This window comes from Rattus norvegicus, chromosome 3 (assembly GCF_036323735.1).
Source record: "Rattus norvegicus strain BN/NHsdMcwi chromosome 3, GRCr8, whole genome shotgun sequence".
Lineage (NCBI taxonomy): Eukaryota > Metazoa > Chordata > Mammalia > Rodentia > Muridae > Rattus > Rattus norvegicus.
In genome coordinates this window covers 88,369,001-88,385,288 of record NC_086021.1, presented here as the reverse complement: position 1 = coordinate 88,385,288, position 16,288 = coordinate 88,369,001, and the positions used below count along the sequence as shown (strand labels likewise).

Here is a 16,288-nt window from a genome sequence, read left to right as displayed (position 1 = left end):
TAACCAATTTACAAAATTAAAAGGGAAATTTACCATATGTAATTGAGTATGGGATGTATGTAGATGTATTACATGAGAAAATTCTAATGGAGAAAAGATTATAATAAAGTAATAGGGATAATACAGTCCACTGAAAGAAGTATAGTGTTTACTCATCATTTACTCAGAAGAAAAATGCATATTTTAACCAGACTATCCCTGACAATACTGTTCAAAAAACATAATCAAAATGGAAACCAGTTTGAAAATAGGCTTGTTGGTCTGACGGTTTAGGATTGTAATCCCAGCACAAAGAAAGCTGAGGCAAGAGGACTACTAGAAGTTTGAGGCTAACTGGGGCTACAAGACAAGACTCTGGGGATTAAAACAACTGGAACAGCAGCAACAGCAACAACACATGCACCGTAGCATTAAGCATGGAAGCAACTGTGATTATTAGCTGTGACAGTTGGCCGAAGAGGAGTAAGATTTACTTAAAGATAATGATACAATTATCAAACTCTACCAGGAGGCAGAGAAAAACTAACTGGGAATGGGGTAGGTTTTGAAATCCAAAAGCTGTCACAACCCCAGTGATATGATCTGTTCAACAAACAAGCTCAAAAATGAGCCTAGCAAAGGCATCCTCATTCAAGGTATCATAGAGATGGATCCCCTCACACTCCGTAATCCCTGTGGTAGAACATATGGATGACGATTAGGTAGCATTGCTTTCTTGTTTCTGGATTTTGTAAAAAACAAGATTACACATATGGAAGAAAAAAATGGATGTAGTTTTATGTAGGTTTGTATCAGTAAATTCTAAGTCTTTAACTGTAACTTCAAGTTATTAATGAAAGAAACATTTAATTTTTATTTTCATAGTTTATTATTGGAGTACTTCTTGTTTGAGGGCTCGTGGTATAATCTTGTGAGTTTAAGATTGAGAACCTAAACTGACACAGCATAAGAAATACAGACCGTGATAACTCAACAAATGTTCACAGTAGCTTAGAATAAAAGTATTTAGCTTTGAGACTATTTTTGAGTTCTTTAAACTCATTCTAAGAATTTAAAGTATTTTACAATCTGTCAATCTGTATCTACAATTAGTACTAATAAATCCTGCATTTAGCTGTTCTTAAGGAATAGTCAGATGACCAGATGAAAACACCAAATTAGTTATCTATTCTGAAAATAGTACATGGTATGCAGCCTCGGATATCAGTCACTTATCATAACAAACCCAAGTTTCAATACATTCAACTGAAGGTCACCCACAACTCAGTATTCTTCCATATCACTACTTTAAAATTTTGGTGTTTATTAAAATATTAATTACCTGATGCTCCTTTATATGCTTTCTGGTCGCTATCGGGATAAACTACTTTTATATCATCAAGCGGCCTCTTTTTCTTCTTTGGGGAAGCTTAAAAATGTAACGAAACATATTAGTATAGTGACAGTGAAATTACCAAAGATCAACTATCTTTTCAGGCTCAAGAAGTACATTCTTGTCAATCTATATGTGGGATTTGGAGGATGAATAGAGGATAAAGTATTGTCAAATGGGAGGAGATAATTATTTATGTAATATGCCTATAACTTAAGGGGCAGAGTCAGAGAGACTAATATTTTATAACTTGGAAAGAAGGAAATCTTCACTGTAGTCTGCTGGAAAATGTAGTTTGCTTTCTGTAGAAGTACATGCCAACATAGGTGACATGGATGAAGACCCACTGGTCCTAATATCCTATGACATTATTGGATTGCCTTAGAGATGAGCAAAAGTGTGTGTGTGTGTGTGTGTGTGTGTGTGTGTGTGTGTGTGCATGTGTGTGTATGTGTATATGTGTTTGTTTGTGTGCGTGTGTGTATGTGTGTATGTATGCGCATGTGCGTGTGAGTATGTGTATGTGTATGTGTGTGTGTGTGTGTGTGTGTGTGTACAAGTTTCTTAGATTTCTACTTGATAGAAGAGGATACTACTGCAGTGTTATACAGTTATGAAGTGAAGATTTGTTCCTTGTCACTTCAGTAGTATAAAAATATTAATATACTGTTTTCTAAGGGTGATTGATGCAGCAATGTTCAAGGCTGCTACATCACGAGGTAAAGAGATGGCTCAGAAATTAGGAGCATTTGGTCCTTTTGTAGAAGACCTGAGTTTGCTTCCCAGGATTCACATGGTTCACAATCAACCAGTTCCAGGTAAGTCGCCCTCTTCTTACCTCTATAGAGATCAGGCATGCACACAGTGTACAAACATATGTACAGAAATACTTATACACATAAAATAATTTCAAATGAATGAAAAATTACAATTCACATTCTTCTATGGCATGGGAAAATAGATATTGGTATTACAAAGCTGGTAAAGTGATTTGTAATCTGAAGCATGGGGCTGCAGCATTCATTCACAGAAGTAAATAGATTGAGTTAATTTATCTGGGGAACTTATTTAGTCTATTTATTTTCCTCAAAATTTATGACATGCAAAAATAGAAGATTAGTATTGAAGTGATTAAAATTGTAATAAATCTGTAGCTGCGTAGGATATTGCAAACTTCCAGGGACTCAAAGAGGGAACACGTAATTAAAGTATCAAGAAATATGTGATTTAATATAAATGGAGTGTGAAAGATTAGAAAGAAACTGTGAGTAGGTGATTGTGGGCTGAGAAAACAGACATAGAAAGACAAAAAGAGGGAAACAATCTGTTTAGTAATGATTCTCATTCCTATTTGACAGAACCATGAGGCCTGACAATGTGCTCCTGTTTTGAAGGAAGGTCTTCATAAATTTGTTTCATGTATTATGTTCAGTTTTAGATGGTGAAAGTATGAGGATGGATAAATAACTTGCTAAAACCATTTAAAGATCTTGAAAAGTACACATGGAAGAAACCATGGATCCAGCTGCACATGTAGCAGAGGATGGCCTTGTCTGGCATCGATGGGAGGGGAGCGCCTCGGTCTTGTGGAGACTCAATGTCCCAGCATGGGGGAATGCTAGGGTGATGAGGCAGGAGTGGGCGGGTGGGTGGGTGGGTGGATGGGTGGGTGGGTCGGGGAGATCCTCCATAGCAGCATGGAGGGGAGGAGGAATGCAGAGGGGAAACCAGGAAGGGGATAATATTTAAAATGTAAATAAAATAACCAATGACAAAATGAAAAATAAAAATCTTGAGAATTATATAGAAGAGTTATACAGTAGGAGGCTCAAGGGCCTGCTCTATGAGCAGTAGAGGACAGCTGCCATAGTCGAGCATATAGTGCTAAACAAAATTTAGAGGTTTAAAATAGGGCTGACTCCACGTAGTAATTAGTGCTTGCCTATATACCTTAAACTGAACCTAACGGATAGGAGTTCGGATTTAGCAACGCATTATCAGAATTAAATAGATGTTCAAGATGGGCTGGGCGAGGATAAAATACAGAATGCAGCTAAGGCCAAATAATGAGGAAATGGGGTAATAAAAGGACCGTCTCACTGGAAAGTGAGGCTGATGAGGGAAAGACTGATGGTAGCCCTACTCATTCTCAATAGTATGCATCCCCAGAAATTTTCTTAAAATTCTACCATGGTAACTAATAACTAAGAGAGCGAGTCTTGCTGTGATTACTTGATGTCACACAGCATGCAGCTGGTGTGGAGAGCAGCCAAGTCAGGCTCTGCTCTTCTTACGCCTTTTCCCATTCCTTTCCATCATCTTCCTTCCTTCTTCTCTCTACTACTTTGCCCTCCATCTTTATTTTCTTATTTTCTCAGGTTCTTTCTGTTCTTACTAGTTGACAACATACAAAAGCACCATGTTGATGTATAAGGACAATGACTTTACACATTGATTTTTTTAATGTGCTAGTACATTAGTAAAATATGCATTAGTACATAGTAAAATATGCGTAACTTAAGTATAGAGAATTTGGGGTAAAAACTGTAATGCAATCAATTTTGTCTATTAAAGCAGTAGATAAAATTGTTTTAGTTTTGGTGGATGTTTGTATCCATGTGAATATGTCATCTTTTCAACTTGGGCATTAATGTGGAAATGGTAAGTTTAGCATTTCATATAAAGTGGGCAGCAGGTACAAGTATCTAAGATATTGCATGTAACAGAGATCAATGCTTCCTACTTAGTGGCATAATAGGCTCACATTCAAACATAGTTTGTCCTTTATATTCAAATCCACTTCTTCCCATGTCATCTTTTAAGCCAGTATCCTGCATCTTTTGTAAATGATAAGCCATTTTCTTCTCTAACATTGCTTGTTTCTAAAATATGAAAGAAAGCGCACTGATTAGTATTAATTTGACATCCATAAATCCAAGACGAACTTTTAAACCATGTAGCATAGTAGAAATAAATAATTATTCTTGTCTTGTGGCTTGTAAGTTTAAGGAGAATAAAACTTAGTAAGGAGTGAGGATTCCACTGTTACTTAAATTTAAAGAGCATAAAACTTAGAGAGTAAACTAAGAAGCCAATTTTGATTTCTGATCAAATATTTAGGTGAAATGTACCTGCCTGAATACTTTGGTAGAATTATTGCATCCTTTGAAATGTAACTTTCTTTGTGAATCTCTGGGATGCTACTGACCATGGGCATGGCAGAAGAGAGAGAAATGTGCAGAGAGCGCCTTGAAATTTTTATTGATTATTCATTAAGAGAAGGAATCAGCACACATAAAGTAATACTAAAGATAGCATCGAGGATCATCCTAGGAGGTAAGATCAAAGAAGAGAGCTTGCATTTCCACAAAGATAAAAATTATATGTATTTCACAAGCTACAATATAGAGGCATTGCTGTCCATTCTGACAGGAATACGAAAATGGGTCTTGCTTCATAATTGGCAATAACAAGTTCAGCTAAAAAGTAACACTAGCCTGAGCTAATAAATCATTAAAAAAAACCTGATGAATCAGACTATTTCCAAAGATATAAAGAGATCTAATACACAAAGTCAGTATATGGCATCAAATTGAAGACTGCTAGGCCTGTAAGGAAACAGGCCATCCGACCAAAGAAATAAATCGCTCAATTCCAATTAACTTAGAAAAGATAAAGTTAGAATTCAAGCCAAAAATATCAGTATACTCAGCATAGCTGCATTCTGTGAGCTTGCAAAATAAAATGATATTGAAGAGAAACAAATATTTGCATAATTTAGTATGTGAGATGAGGAATACAAAGGACACGTCACTAATAGATCTGACATTATAGAGTAGAGCTGTATGAATTCAGTAATACAGAGTACCTTAAGGAAACACTGGAAGGGGAGAGAATCTGACTTTCAGAGATGTACGAGACAGTTTAATATAGCTAATATCCTGAAAAGAGGAAACCGTTCATGTGCATGTACAGTTGATCTTCATCGCAAGTTTGTTGGGGTTTGGACTCACTATGGACATAAACCACATGGTGGGTCTTTGAGGATATTTACTTAAAGGTTTAACTGAAAAAGGAAGACACACCCTAAATGTGGGCAGTACTATCCCAGGGGAGAGGACCTCGGACTGAGTAAAGGGAGAAAGGTGAGCAGAGCACAGCATTCCTTTCTCTGTGTCCATGGTGGATGCAATGCGGTCGTGTTCTTCCGCTCTTGCTTACCTGAGACAATAGACTGTCTTCCCTCCAACTGAAAGCTGCAATGAACCCCCCGCCCTTAAAATCACTCTTGTCAGACATTTGATCATGGGGAGAAAAGCAACTAACAGAAGATATAACAGAAATATCGGAGAATAACTGTCTAAAAAGTTCACTGAATTTGGAGGTTCAGGAGAACCCGAACAGTATTCCAAGCCAACTAAATGAAACAGTGCTACACTGACAGCAGATCTAGACAAGGACACTATGTAAAATATATTTCCCAATCCACCCACATTCCTTCTTGATAAAACTTTTGGCAGTGCAATAATAGAATGTTTCAAACCTAAAACATGTATGTATGAGAGTGACACAGATCTCATAGTTAACTAGAGTAGAGATGCTGGTTTTTGTTGTTGTTTTTGTTTTTGATTTAGATCCATAGCACACCTACTGTTATTAACTATTGTATGTCTATCTGTGTGTGTTCTCTCTAGGTGTTTAAGAGCTGTTGAAACACGGAACATAAGGTGATGTGCAGACTATACTGAATAAGACACGCCCGCTTACACCAACAGTGAATCCCAGACAAGGCTAAGACATGCATGTGAGAAGCTGAATGTAAAATGAAATGGAAAGTTCAATCCATGGTATTTTTATAGGAAAATAAAATAGATACTTCAATTCCAATATTTTAAGAAGTTTAAGTAAAATGAAAACTGCAATACAAACCAAATTATAAATTTTACATCTACGTTTGTCAAGAATGAGTTACCCCAAATTTAGAATTTTACATCTCCATTTATTGCCGTAATAATTATTTACTGTGTTTTATTAATCAAAGAATCAGCCTACAAAATAATATGAAAAATGCAAAAGTGAAAACAGGAGACAAAGCTCGTGGGTTAGATGCACCTACAGAGAACCTGGGTTCTGTTCCCAGCACTGATCTGGTGGTACACAGCTGATCAGGTGGTAAACAGCCGATCTGGTGGTACACAACCGATATGGTGGTATACAGCCGATATGGTGGTACACAACCAATATTGTGGTACACGGTCAATATGGTGGTACACGGCCGATATGGTGGTACACGGCCGATATGGTGGTACATGGCCGATCTGGTGGTACACGGCCAATCTGGTGGTACCCAGCCAATCCGGTGGTACACAGCTGATCTGGTGGTACACAGCTGATCTGGTGGTACACAGCCGATCTGGTGGTACACAGCCTCATGTAGTTCAAGTTTCAGGGCATCTGTGTCTCTCTTCTGGCCTCTGTAGGTTCGTGCACGCATGTGGTGTGCATAGAAATATGCTTTGGAGCACTTATAAACTAAAAATAACTCTTTTAAAAATATCAAAAAATGTGCTTAGTCTTGAGGTTAAATGAATATTCATAAGAACAATTATATTGCATTGGTCTTGCTGTACTTAACAGTAAGCTGGTGAAAGGATTCTATATTCTGCCATTTTTACTCTTTCTGCTTTACATTCTAAATCAAAGAACAACATGCTATTAAGCTGAAAAAGGGTAAAACTTTTAAAACATGAAGAACAAAGATTTTTTACAAAAATTTTTAGTTCTCTAAAAGAACATAATTGTAAGAGTAAGATTTTTATAGGAACTACAGCTATTATTTTGCTTTGAAGATAAATCCGAAAGACGTTACAACAAATCAAGGGGCAGTGCTTTGTACACTATAAAAATGCATTAGACACGACATGTGAGAGTATTCTTATCTGGGTAAAGGGACTCTAGCAGTGCATACAAAGCCAGCATGTGATCCAGGTGGCTGAGGTCACTAGGTCTCTTGGAGCCAGGAGTTCATGAACAGGCTGGGCCACATAGCATGTCCCAGTTTTTTTTTTTAATTTTATCACTTACTTTTATATTTTATTATATTAATATATATTATAATAAATTGGTCACAGATATATTTACTTTGAAACACTAATTTCTCTTTAAACATTCTAGGGAAGAACTTAAAGCTCACCCTACCTTTCGGTCACTCTCTTCTCGGCTTCTCCGCCTTTGTTCTTCTACCCTCTGTTCTCTCTTAACATCTTCTCCGATCTTTGTGAGAAGCATCATCTCCTTTGTCTTCCATTCCTAGGGACCAGAGGAGTATGAAGACTGGTGCATGCGCGATCTGTTTTCAGGGCAGGTGCTCTTTGCCCACCACCAAGAGAAACCTAACAGGTCATGGGCTCAGCCTATACACAGAAGTCATCCAGTGCTTGCTTTGTGAGTGGACTCTCCTTACTGCACTTGAGTGACGAAGGTGGATAAGGAGCTGTGGCGGGGGTCCTACTGGAGGAAGGTCATGCTGACAAGCATGTTAACCTGAGTTCCATTCCCAGAACTCGGCTGGTAGATGGAAAGAACTGACTCATAGCTGTGGACTTCTCCCCTGCATTATGACATGTGTGCACATAGATGAATAATTTTAACTAAAAAACAAAATTGGCGATGATTAATTTTCACTAAGAATAATTTAAAAAAATATTTCTGGTGCACGCCGAGGTCTAATTGGAAATGAAGCAATGCTCAATAACTTTGTAAAGTCGTCTTTAAAAACAAAACTGGCTCATTAGGCAATTTGTGTTATCTGCCTCCACATTTTACAGTGTAATTTGTGTGCTATAGGGGTATGAAAGTTTAAAACTTGAATGCTTCCAATGTAATAGTTAAAATTGTTTACAATTGGGGAAACTGTACACGTGTTTCCCTTACAACGTTTAAGTTTACCTCTTACCTCTTCAATTTTTCTACGAAGACTAAGTTTTTTCCTTGCATATTCCCGCTGTCGTCTCTCCTCTCTGTCCATGCGGAGTAAGCGTTGTTCTTCCGCTGTGCGCTCAAGTTGTTCTAATTCCTTACTTATCATATCCAAATATCTGAGTTAGGAGGAACACAGGGTTGCAGGTGATTTGGGGACCTTTATCCTTCCCACTCTAAATCTAGCCCTCCCTTGCTTGTCATGGTTTGCAATATATGTCAGCAATATATATTTTTACATTTCCCAGAAATGTCATAGGATTCTCCTAATTTTATTGCTCTTGTTTTATCAGATCCATTCATTGCGCTCCAGAATGAATGTAATCACAATGCTTGGCTCACTTTAAATTATTTTTTTGAGTATAAGTCTGTTATCTAGACCCGAGAAAGGGTGGGGTGTGGAGCAAACTGAGTCACTGTTCTGCCCAGGGAGAAATAAAACCTCAGTGGGTTTAGGAGTCTGGACTCCTAACCCTGGACTCCTTTGCTCTATAACAGAAAACAAGCGAGGTTTCAAACGCATTCCCTGAAGGAACAGAGGGAGGACTAGGCTCTTGAAAGCAACACAAAACTCTCACTGATGGTCTCAGGGAGGGACAGCAGTGCATCTTATGTTACTGCTGTGAAACAAAACTACACAGTGAAAAAAAGTCATGTGACATAAAAGCTCTCATTCAGTAAAGGAAAAAGGGTGGGACATCATTCTGCTTTCAGATACATCAATCAGGTGAATGAGGTGCTAATTAGTGATTATGAATGGGGAAATATCTGCATAAACCTAGCTATTTAGTTTATGTTCTCTTCAGGTTTTTTAAAGCTCCTGTTTTTAAACTTGGACTTATTTCTTTCCATTGTCAGTCTTTAAAAAGCAATTGTAAAATGTTGCTTTCCGTTGTTTAACTGATGCTAAGATAATTTCTTCTGTTGAAAGGCTCTAGGATCTGGTGCTTTCAGTGATAACTTTATATCCCTTAGACTCCCAGAAAACTGAACTATCCTGGAAGAAGGTTCCACTCACAGCTTTTATGTTCAGGATTCCTAATTCCTGCAATTCCCCAATTTCCCTTCTTTTCTCTCCCCTTTGAAAACCATTAAACACTATCTACGACTTAAAAAAAAATAAAAGCTTGCAATGCTTTTCAGCTTAATTCTTTTCAGGTACACACACACACACACACACACACACACACACACACACACACACACACACACACACTTCTGTCTCACCTGTGCCTTAACAAACGTTCTTGGTCCTTAATACACTGAGAGTTGTCCTGTAACAGCCAGTTCTGGAATCGTGTGACATCAGAACAATGAGGAAGTTGGCTGGTTTCTTGAAGTCTGTGTAGTTGTTTCGAAATCAATTGCTATTTTTTTTCAGGACAAAAGTCAGCAATATATGATTTTACATATCCAAGAAATCACATCATTAAAATTCCCATATTTTATAAATGGTAAATTGTTAAAAGGTATTTAAGTCTATTTTGAATCTATTACAAATGTGGGCAGGTGAACTAAAATAAGAATTTGACTCTCTACAAATAAAAGACAAATAGTTTTTGGGTCACTAATACTACATTTCCTGCCTATGTTTATTCTATCATTTATTCATTTGTCTACAAATGTATTTTAAATGACACAAGGCCTCACGATCTGTAGCTCAGGCTGGACTTGAACTCATGTTCTCCTGCTCCAATTTTTCAAAGTTCTACAATTTCAAATGCCTGCGGATCTTAGCCATTCTCATTTTTTTTAACATTCTTACTTTGTAATATAAAATTGGGACCCCAGATTTGCTTCATTCTGATGTCTCTTGACTATTTTTAATTTTCATATACCTTTAATATTATTTTCTTCTGTTTTGCCACATCAAAGCACAAGAAGCTATCACTACTTACATTCAATACCAATCTGAAGTATCCCTCTAAAAGATTATCACTGATTGTAATATATTTGTATATTTCCAAAAGATTTACATAACTATTTTTACTCCCAGTTAATGCCTGTTTATATCCTTTCTCTCAGATGTCTAATTGAGACTTACTCTCACATGTACTCATCGCCAGTTCTGGTCTCAAAACATGATGTGTGCAGTCGTGTAAAACCCCTGTTCAAACACTCATTTATAAAACCCTCTCAACCCTCACATTCCTTAATTAAATTAAAGCATAGAGTTCTTTTTCTGCTTCTCACAGTCAGTGATATATGGGCTATTCTTTTCTGAAGTGTCTCTCAGAGTGTGCCTTTCATTTTCCTATTGTCTTAGCTTTCCTTTACTCTCAAAGAAGCTGGGTATATTCTCTGTTGGCTTTTCTCTGCCTCTTCCTCACGGCCTGCTTAGGCCTGTGAGGGTGTTTTAATTGTTGGAAGAGGGCCTGCTGCATTGTATGAGTAGTTCTGGGCAGGCTGGCCTGAATTCTTCTTCTTCTTTTTCCATCTTTTTTATTACCAGGAAAGGGAATAACATTTGAAATGTAAGTAAAGAAATATATCTAATGTCTCCTGACTCTTAAGAAAAACTTGAACCCATTTATACATGATCCACAGACAGTGGAGGGGGCCGAGAAAATGAGAAAAGGAGGAGGGAGGAAGGAGAAGCAGAGGCAGAAGAGAGAGAGGTGCATTCTAGACACAGCTTTGGTTCAAGACTAAAAGAAATTCATTGTCTATAATCTAAGAATTCTTCACTTTTATGACTTTTTGTGAATGAATACTGGTGTATGTATATAGACACAAACATACAGTTTACCTGGTTTTAAATATTGCATAGGATATCTTAGATGAGACAAAACAAATCACCCATTTCTAAAACGGCTTGTTTTCAGCTTTAAATCTTTTAATACAATAGACAGTTTCTGGTGCCAGGTACTCAGTAGTTTATCTGCTTTACTGAATTTTGAGTTTACTGAATTACTTACTAAATTAACAGCTAAATATAAAAAATACTAAATATTAGTATACTGATGATATGATCTAACCCCTTTTCTTTAATTGGGCAAATTTTGCAAGCTCCAAATATTGTTCATTACTGGCTGCAAATTTCACATGCAATATTATTTAATAAGCAATTAAACTTCATACTATAAGGATATTACACGTGTAAGTAAAATGTTAGCTTCTATTTAAACTAATTTTAAATTAATAATTTACCTGTTCTCTTAAGTAGTTTCTTTCAAAGTCTAACTTTAGGCTGGTAAGGTATTGCCGATATTTATTCAGCTCCCTCAAGCTGCATACAATCTAAAACAAAACCCATGTCATATAAATGTTTTACATATACATGAAGATTAATCAGTCATGACAATTGCTTATTAGAGGACAAAAAAAGCAATGACAATGCGATGGCATTTGGGTGTGAAGAGTAAGAAAGAAATTTCTACATGAAATTTATTACTTACATTATTACACTACTCTACTGTATTAAAAATTATTATTCATAAATAACTGTAATTATTAAAATAATTCCAATAATTATACCTGAATTATGACTGTAAATATAATGTTCAAATGCAGTAAAATTAATCTTGCAGGATGCTAGCAACTAAATTTCCTACATTCCTATTTCAAGTTTTTAAAAATATAAATCATAAAAAAGAGAACAGTATCATTACAGACACAACAAGAGAGCCATGATTCAGCTGGAAACATTACTTTACCTTTGCCTCTTCAGAATACTCATCAATTTTTTTTATTAAAAAGAAGAGGGTGACTGAAATTATCAGATGTGGAAGCTCTCATTGTCTGATCCCTGAGTATTCTCTAAATCTGACCAAGAAGTACCTGGTTGTAAGAGTTAATGATGACACTTCTGAAAGACAGTTCCTGTGAGGCTGTGAAGGCTGACCTAGTGACTGGCTGACCTAGTGACTACAGCTTGAGTGGCATGGAGACATTGTTTTCTTACACGCTCCTTGCCCACCTGTATTGGCTCCCCTTACCTACTCTCACTAATAGATAAATCCCTTTTTAAATGTATTAACGAAACCCAGTTTTCCACTCAACAAAGGGCTAAGATGTTATTATCCGTATTGCATTCGGGATGTAAGGCTGAGATTTTGTAGTTTGGCTATAACAACTTTTTGGATTTTTCCACCAATGTATTCTAAAAAACCTCCTGATTTATGATTTCTCTGATTGGTTATTTTAAAAGTTACTTCTACATTAGATCATGGAATTTGTGGGTAACTTATGTCTGTGCTTCTGAGCTACGGTCACTCATTTTTGGCTCTAGAAGGAATTACTTCTTATTCCCTTTGAGGTGAGAGCTGTGTTTTTGCATCAAGAGACTGACTTCTAATAAAAAGCAAACACAAAATAGTATAAGATCGCATTCATTAAAAAAAAAAAACAAGCAAGCAACCTTCAACTTACTTTATTATTGCTGGTGATATAGCCACCTTTCTTTAGTCTCCTCAGAATATCTTTGCGCTTATAATATGTTCTTAAATGTGGATCATGGAGACTTTTATATTGGGTTTCCAAAAGTCGACAGTAAGGATCAGTCAGGTTAAAACCATAGGAAGGTCGAAAAAGCTGCAAAAAGCAGATATTAAAATATTACAAATATAAATTAATGCATTTTTCACTTTTAATTAACCTGTTGACATGACTAGAAAAATCAGACATGAAATTTAAATTTGAACTGGGAATAAGCAAGCAACAGGAGGATTTACTCATGCAGGCTTCCCTCTTCCCCTGCCCACGTGAAGTAATTTAAACAGTTGGCCTCTCTAAATCACTTCTTTCCCTGATGTATCAGCCTCTGGCCATGAGACAAGAACAGAGAGGAAGAAAAAGAAGGAAATAGTGTATAATTTGTTGTACGAAATAAAGCCAATGCCAGGATTTTGTCTTTTCTTTTCCTCCCTAAATTGAAACACTATACTCAGAAGGAAAAAGGATAATAGCAATTATTTTGTTTTAACAATCTTAAAGTGGAAAATCTTTTACTATGATTAAATGGAAATAATACATATAACAATAGAAGTAGAACTCAGGTGTTAAGGACTAAGGATAAAGAATCATAGCGTCTTAGGGACTTGAACAAAGCAAATGCACTTTGAGATGATAGTCATCTAGAAAGTAATATAAGTCAACATATTGAAATATTAGTTTTAAGGCAAATTTAAAGAAAATGGATTTTCATCATATACATTAATACCAAACACAACCTCATACAATAAAATACTATCTTATAAATACAATTTTGCCAAATAAATATAAATATTACCATATAAATACCATAAAACATAGCCACATAAAAGAATGGAAAAACACTCATTTAATGTTTATTACTATTCTTGTATCATGAAGAAAATACCTGATATTTAATCTCATTTATCAATTAATTCATTATCAGATTAAGATGTTGGTGCGAGTTCTCAGCTCTGTTTTTCAAAGGGAGAATGATAATAGTGTGTACAGGGCTTCTGAACAAGCAAAGGAAGGCAGATTAAGAGAAGACTGTGTGAAAATGTGCTAATGTCATCTCTGTATTTTAAGGGTTACTAATGTAACATCAAGACTGCAAAGGGGTGGGTGAGGATGTGGGAAGTGTAGGGGTAGCTAAAAAAGCAGAGAGCATGTGTCCTGTTTAAGGCATCTAATTCAATGCACATTACCACACAACGTTCTGCACTGATCCAAAGGTTCTGAAGATACCAGCGAGAGACCTCTGTTCAGTTTTCCTAAGACTACAAGTTCAGGTCACATCTTGAATATTGGAGAGTTGGGTAGAGTGGGGCTCTAAAATAAACTAGAAACTAGAAGTGCTTTTAAGGAGCAGTCCCAGGAAGCAAGATAAACAAAATGGCTCTTCCTTTGAAGAAAATACACCTTTAAGTCCCTGAGCTATTTTTTAATTAATTATTTTATTTATTTACATTTCAAATGTTGCTGCCTTCCCAGTTCCCCCTCAGCAGAATTCTTCCCTAATTCCTCTTCCCCTTTGCCTCAGAGAGAGTACTCCTCCCTCCATCCCTGAACTCTTGCCAAAATTTTAATACCTTTCAAAGGGCCAAATTAGAAAGGTAAATTGAATGACTACCAAAGCTTCCCAGAGAACATCCATTTCCCAAAATCCTATAGCACAAAGTCTAATTCAGTGTAAATTAGACCATATAGGAAGTAAACATTTTATCCTGAGGGAAACAATAAAGCAAAGGAATCTGTTGTTTCTCTTAGATGGTAGTAATATTTGGCTGTTAATTTGATGTTGACAAACATGTTTCCCAGTAATAATCGAAGTAACCAATCAACAAAAATATATTAGGCTTTCTTCAGAATCACTTAGTTAAGACTGGGACAAAAAGCCAAGTATTTTAAGGGAAGTAAGCAACACCATGCAATCTACTGTAAGTGATGAGTATAGGCATTCAACCTAAAGTGAATTCTAAATTGGTAACTGTGATGTAGTTCACAGGAGATCCTATAGAATGACTTGGATTAACAAATGAGGGGGGGAGAAGAAGAAAAAAGAGAGGGAGTAAACCAAGTTTGGAGACAAATTGGATAAAAAAGGAGTGTTTGTTTGTTCTCTGGGCATCAAGACCATGTCCTGGAAGAGCTCATTCTGAAGCTATAGTAGAAAGAGGGCAAAGATGATCAGGGGTCTTTGTCCTCATAGAATCAGGTCCTTTTCCCATTTACAAAAGTTAATAAACATGAAAAATGACTTCAAATCTATATTAAAAAGCTTATTACATGGAATAGCAGTTGGCTCAAAGGAAAAAACAAAGCCAACACAAAAGTCATTCATAGAGATATTAAACCAGTTAGTATTGGTTAAAAATCTAAGACAATAATTAGTAGCCAATAGTGAATCAAATGTTTCTAAGGAAAAACTTAATACATAGGCATGAGAGGGGCTAATAACTAAATTTTAATGTGTTGCTATGTACCATAAATTAAAACAGGGCCGAGTGTCTAAATCCTTTGGATCATGAGTCTTTAAAACCATATTAGGTGGAATCGCTTTATATATCATCTGAACAGTACTTGTGGTAAGATTTCCGTTAGTACCCGTTCTCCTAATGTACTCTGCTATACTCTCTAACAGCAAGGAGAAAAGAGAACAGAAATATAAGACAATTAACATAATTATAAGAAGCTGCCTTACCTTTTCACTGATATTCGTAGTAAAATATACAGTATCAGTTCCTGGGATCATAGGCAGCTTGACCCCAAGAGGAAGATCTAGGAGCTGAGCAGCTCCTACCCCTGGAATTGGGGTTTTGTGTGCTCCCTGTCAAATATAATCAGAGAATTTGTCTTTCGGTAATAGTCTTTTGCTTCGACACAAATTCTCACACAACAAGGACACAAACCCAAGAATCAACGTGTAAGGTCTATACACGCTTGCATAGTCCCTGTCTCCATCCAGCCTAAGACTGCCTGTTATAGCAATACAAGAGCTGATGAGGTGATTACTGCTCCCAAGCCCACGATGGCTACTCGAGCCTGAGGCCAGGACATCCACACCACCGTGAGGCCACCCCACTCACATCTCCGCATTGCTGACTGTCGTCTGCCACGGTGCTGGAGGCTGCCTTATTGGCAGCCACATTGGCAGTCTTGGAGCAGGCGCTGAGGTACAGCTCCATAGCAGCCTGGGCTCAAGTCTTCCCTTGATGCTTCCTGGCTTCCTTCGCCTTGGTCCCTCAGTTCCGAATGACCGGTGCCGGCCCTCTGCGGACCCACGTGCTTACGTTCCACATGGAACAGTGGAGAGCACGTAGGAGATAGAGTGCCTCCAATTGGGAAATTCGGCCAAGAGACTCGGACTATGACGACCTCTATCCAAAGTCTGGTTCTCTTGGAAACCCTCCTCCCTCGAACAATCCAAACGAGCAAACAAACAAACAAAAAATTATGCAGGGTAAGGGGATGAGATAAGAGAGCCAAGGTAGTTAATATCTCCTTCACCAAAAATCTACAGTG

At 36.9% G+C, this 16,288-nt stretch overlaps 1 protein-coding gene across 2 annotated transcripts in view; it reads right to left on the bottom strand.

The window, feature by feature from the left end:
* Fsip2 (fibrous sheath-interacting protein 2) overlaps nucleotides 1-16,071 on the bottom strand; it is a 70,539-nt gene extending 54,468 nt beyond the window's left edge. Inside the window, exons 1-9 of one of the 2 annotated variants that reach the window (XM_039106443.2) lie at nucleotides 15,853-16,071; nucleotides 15,468-15,593; nucleotides 12,722-12,883; nucleotides 11,501-11,590; nucleotides 9,578-9,717; nucleotides 8,328-8,469; nucleotides 7,571-7,681; nucleotides 4,137-4,254; nucleotides 1,322-1,408 (exon numbers count right to left, since the gene is read on the bottom strand). In XM_039106443.2, the coding sequence (XP_038962371.1) occupies nucleotides 1,322-1,408; nucleotides 4,137-4,254; nucleotides 7,571-7,681; nucleotides 8,328-8,469; nucleotides 9,578-9,717; nucleotides 11,501-11,590; nucleotides 12,722-12,883; nucleotides 15,468-15,593; nucleotides 15,853-15,951 (1,075 nt within the window). In that variant the 5' untranslated portion in view covers nucleotides 15,952-16,071. The remainder of the gene's footprint in view (nucleotides 1-1,321; nucleotides 1,409-4,136; nucleotides 4,255-7,570; nucleotides 7,682-8,327; nucleotides 8,470-9,577; nucleotides 9,718-11,500; nucleotides 11,591-12,721; nucleotides 12,884-15,467; nucleotides 15,594-15,852) is intronic. The other variant, XM_039106444.2, reaches the window with a different exon arrangement.
* Between the last annotated feature and the right edge of the window lie 217 nt (nucleotides 16,072-16,288).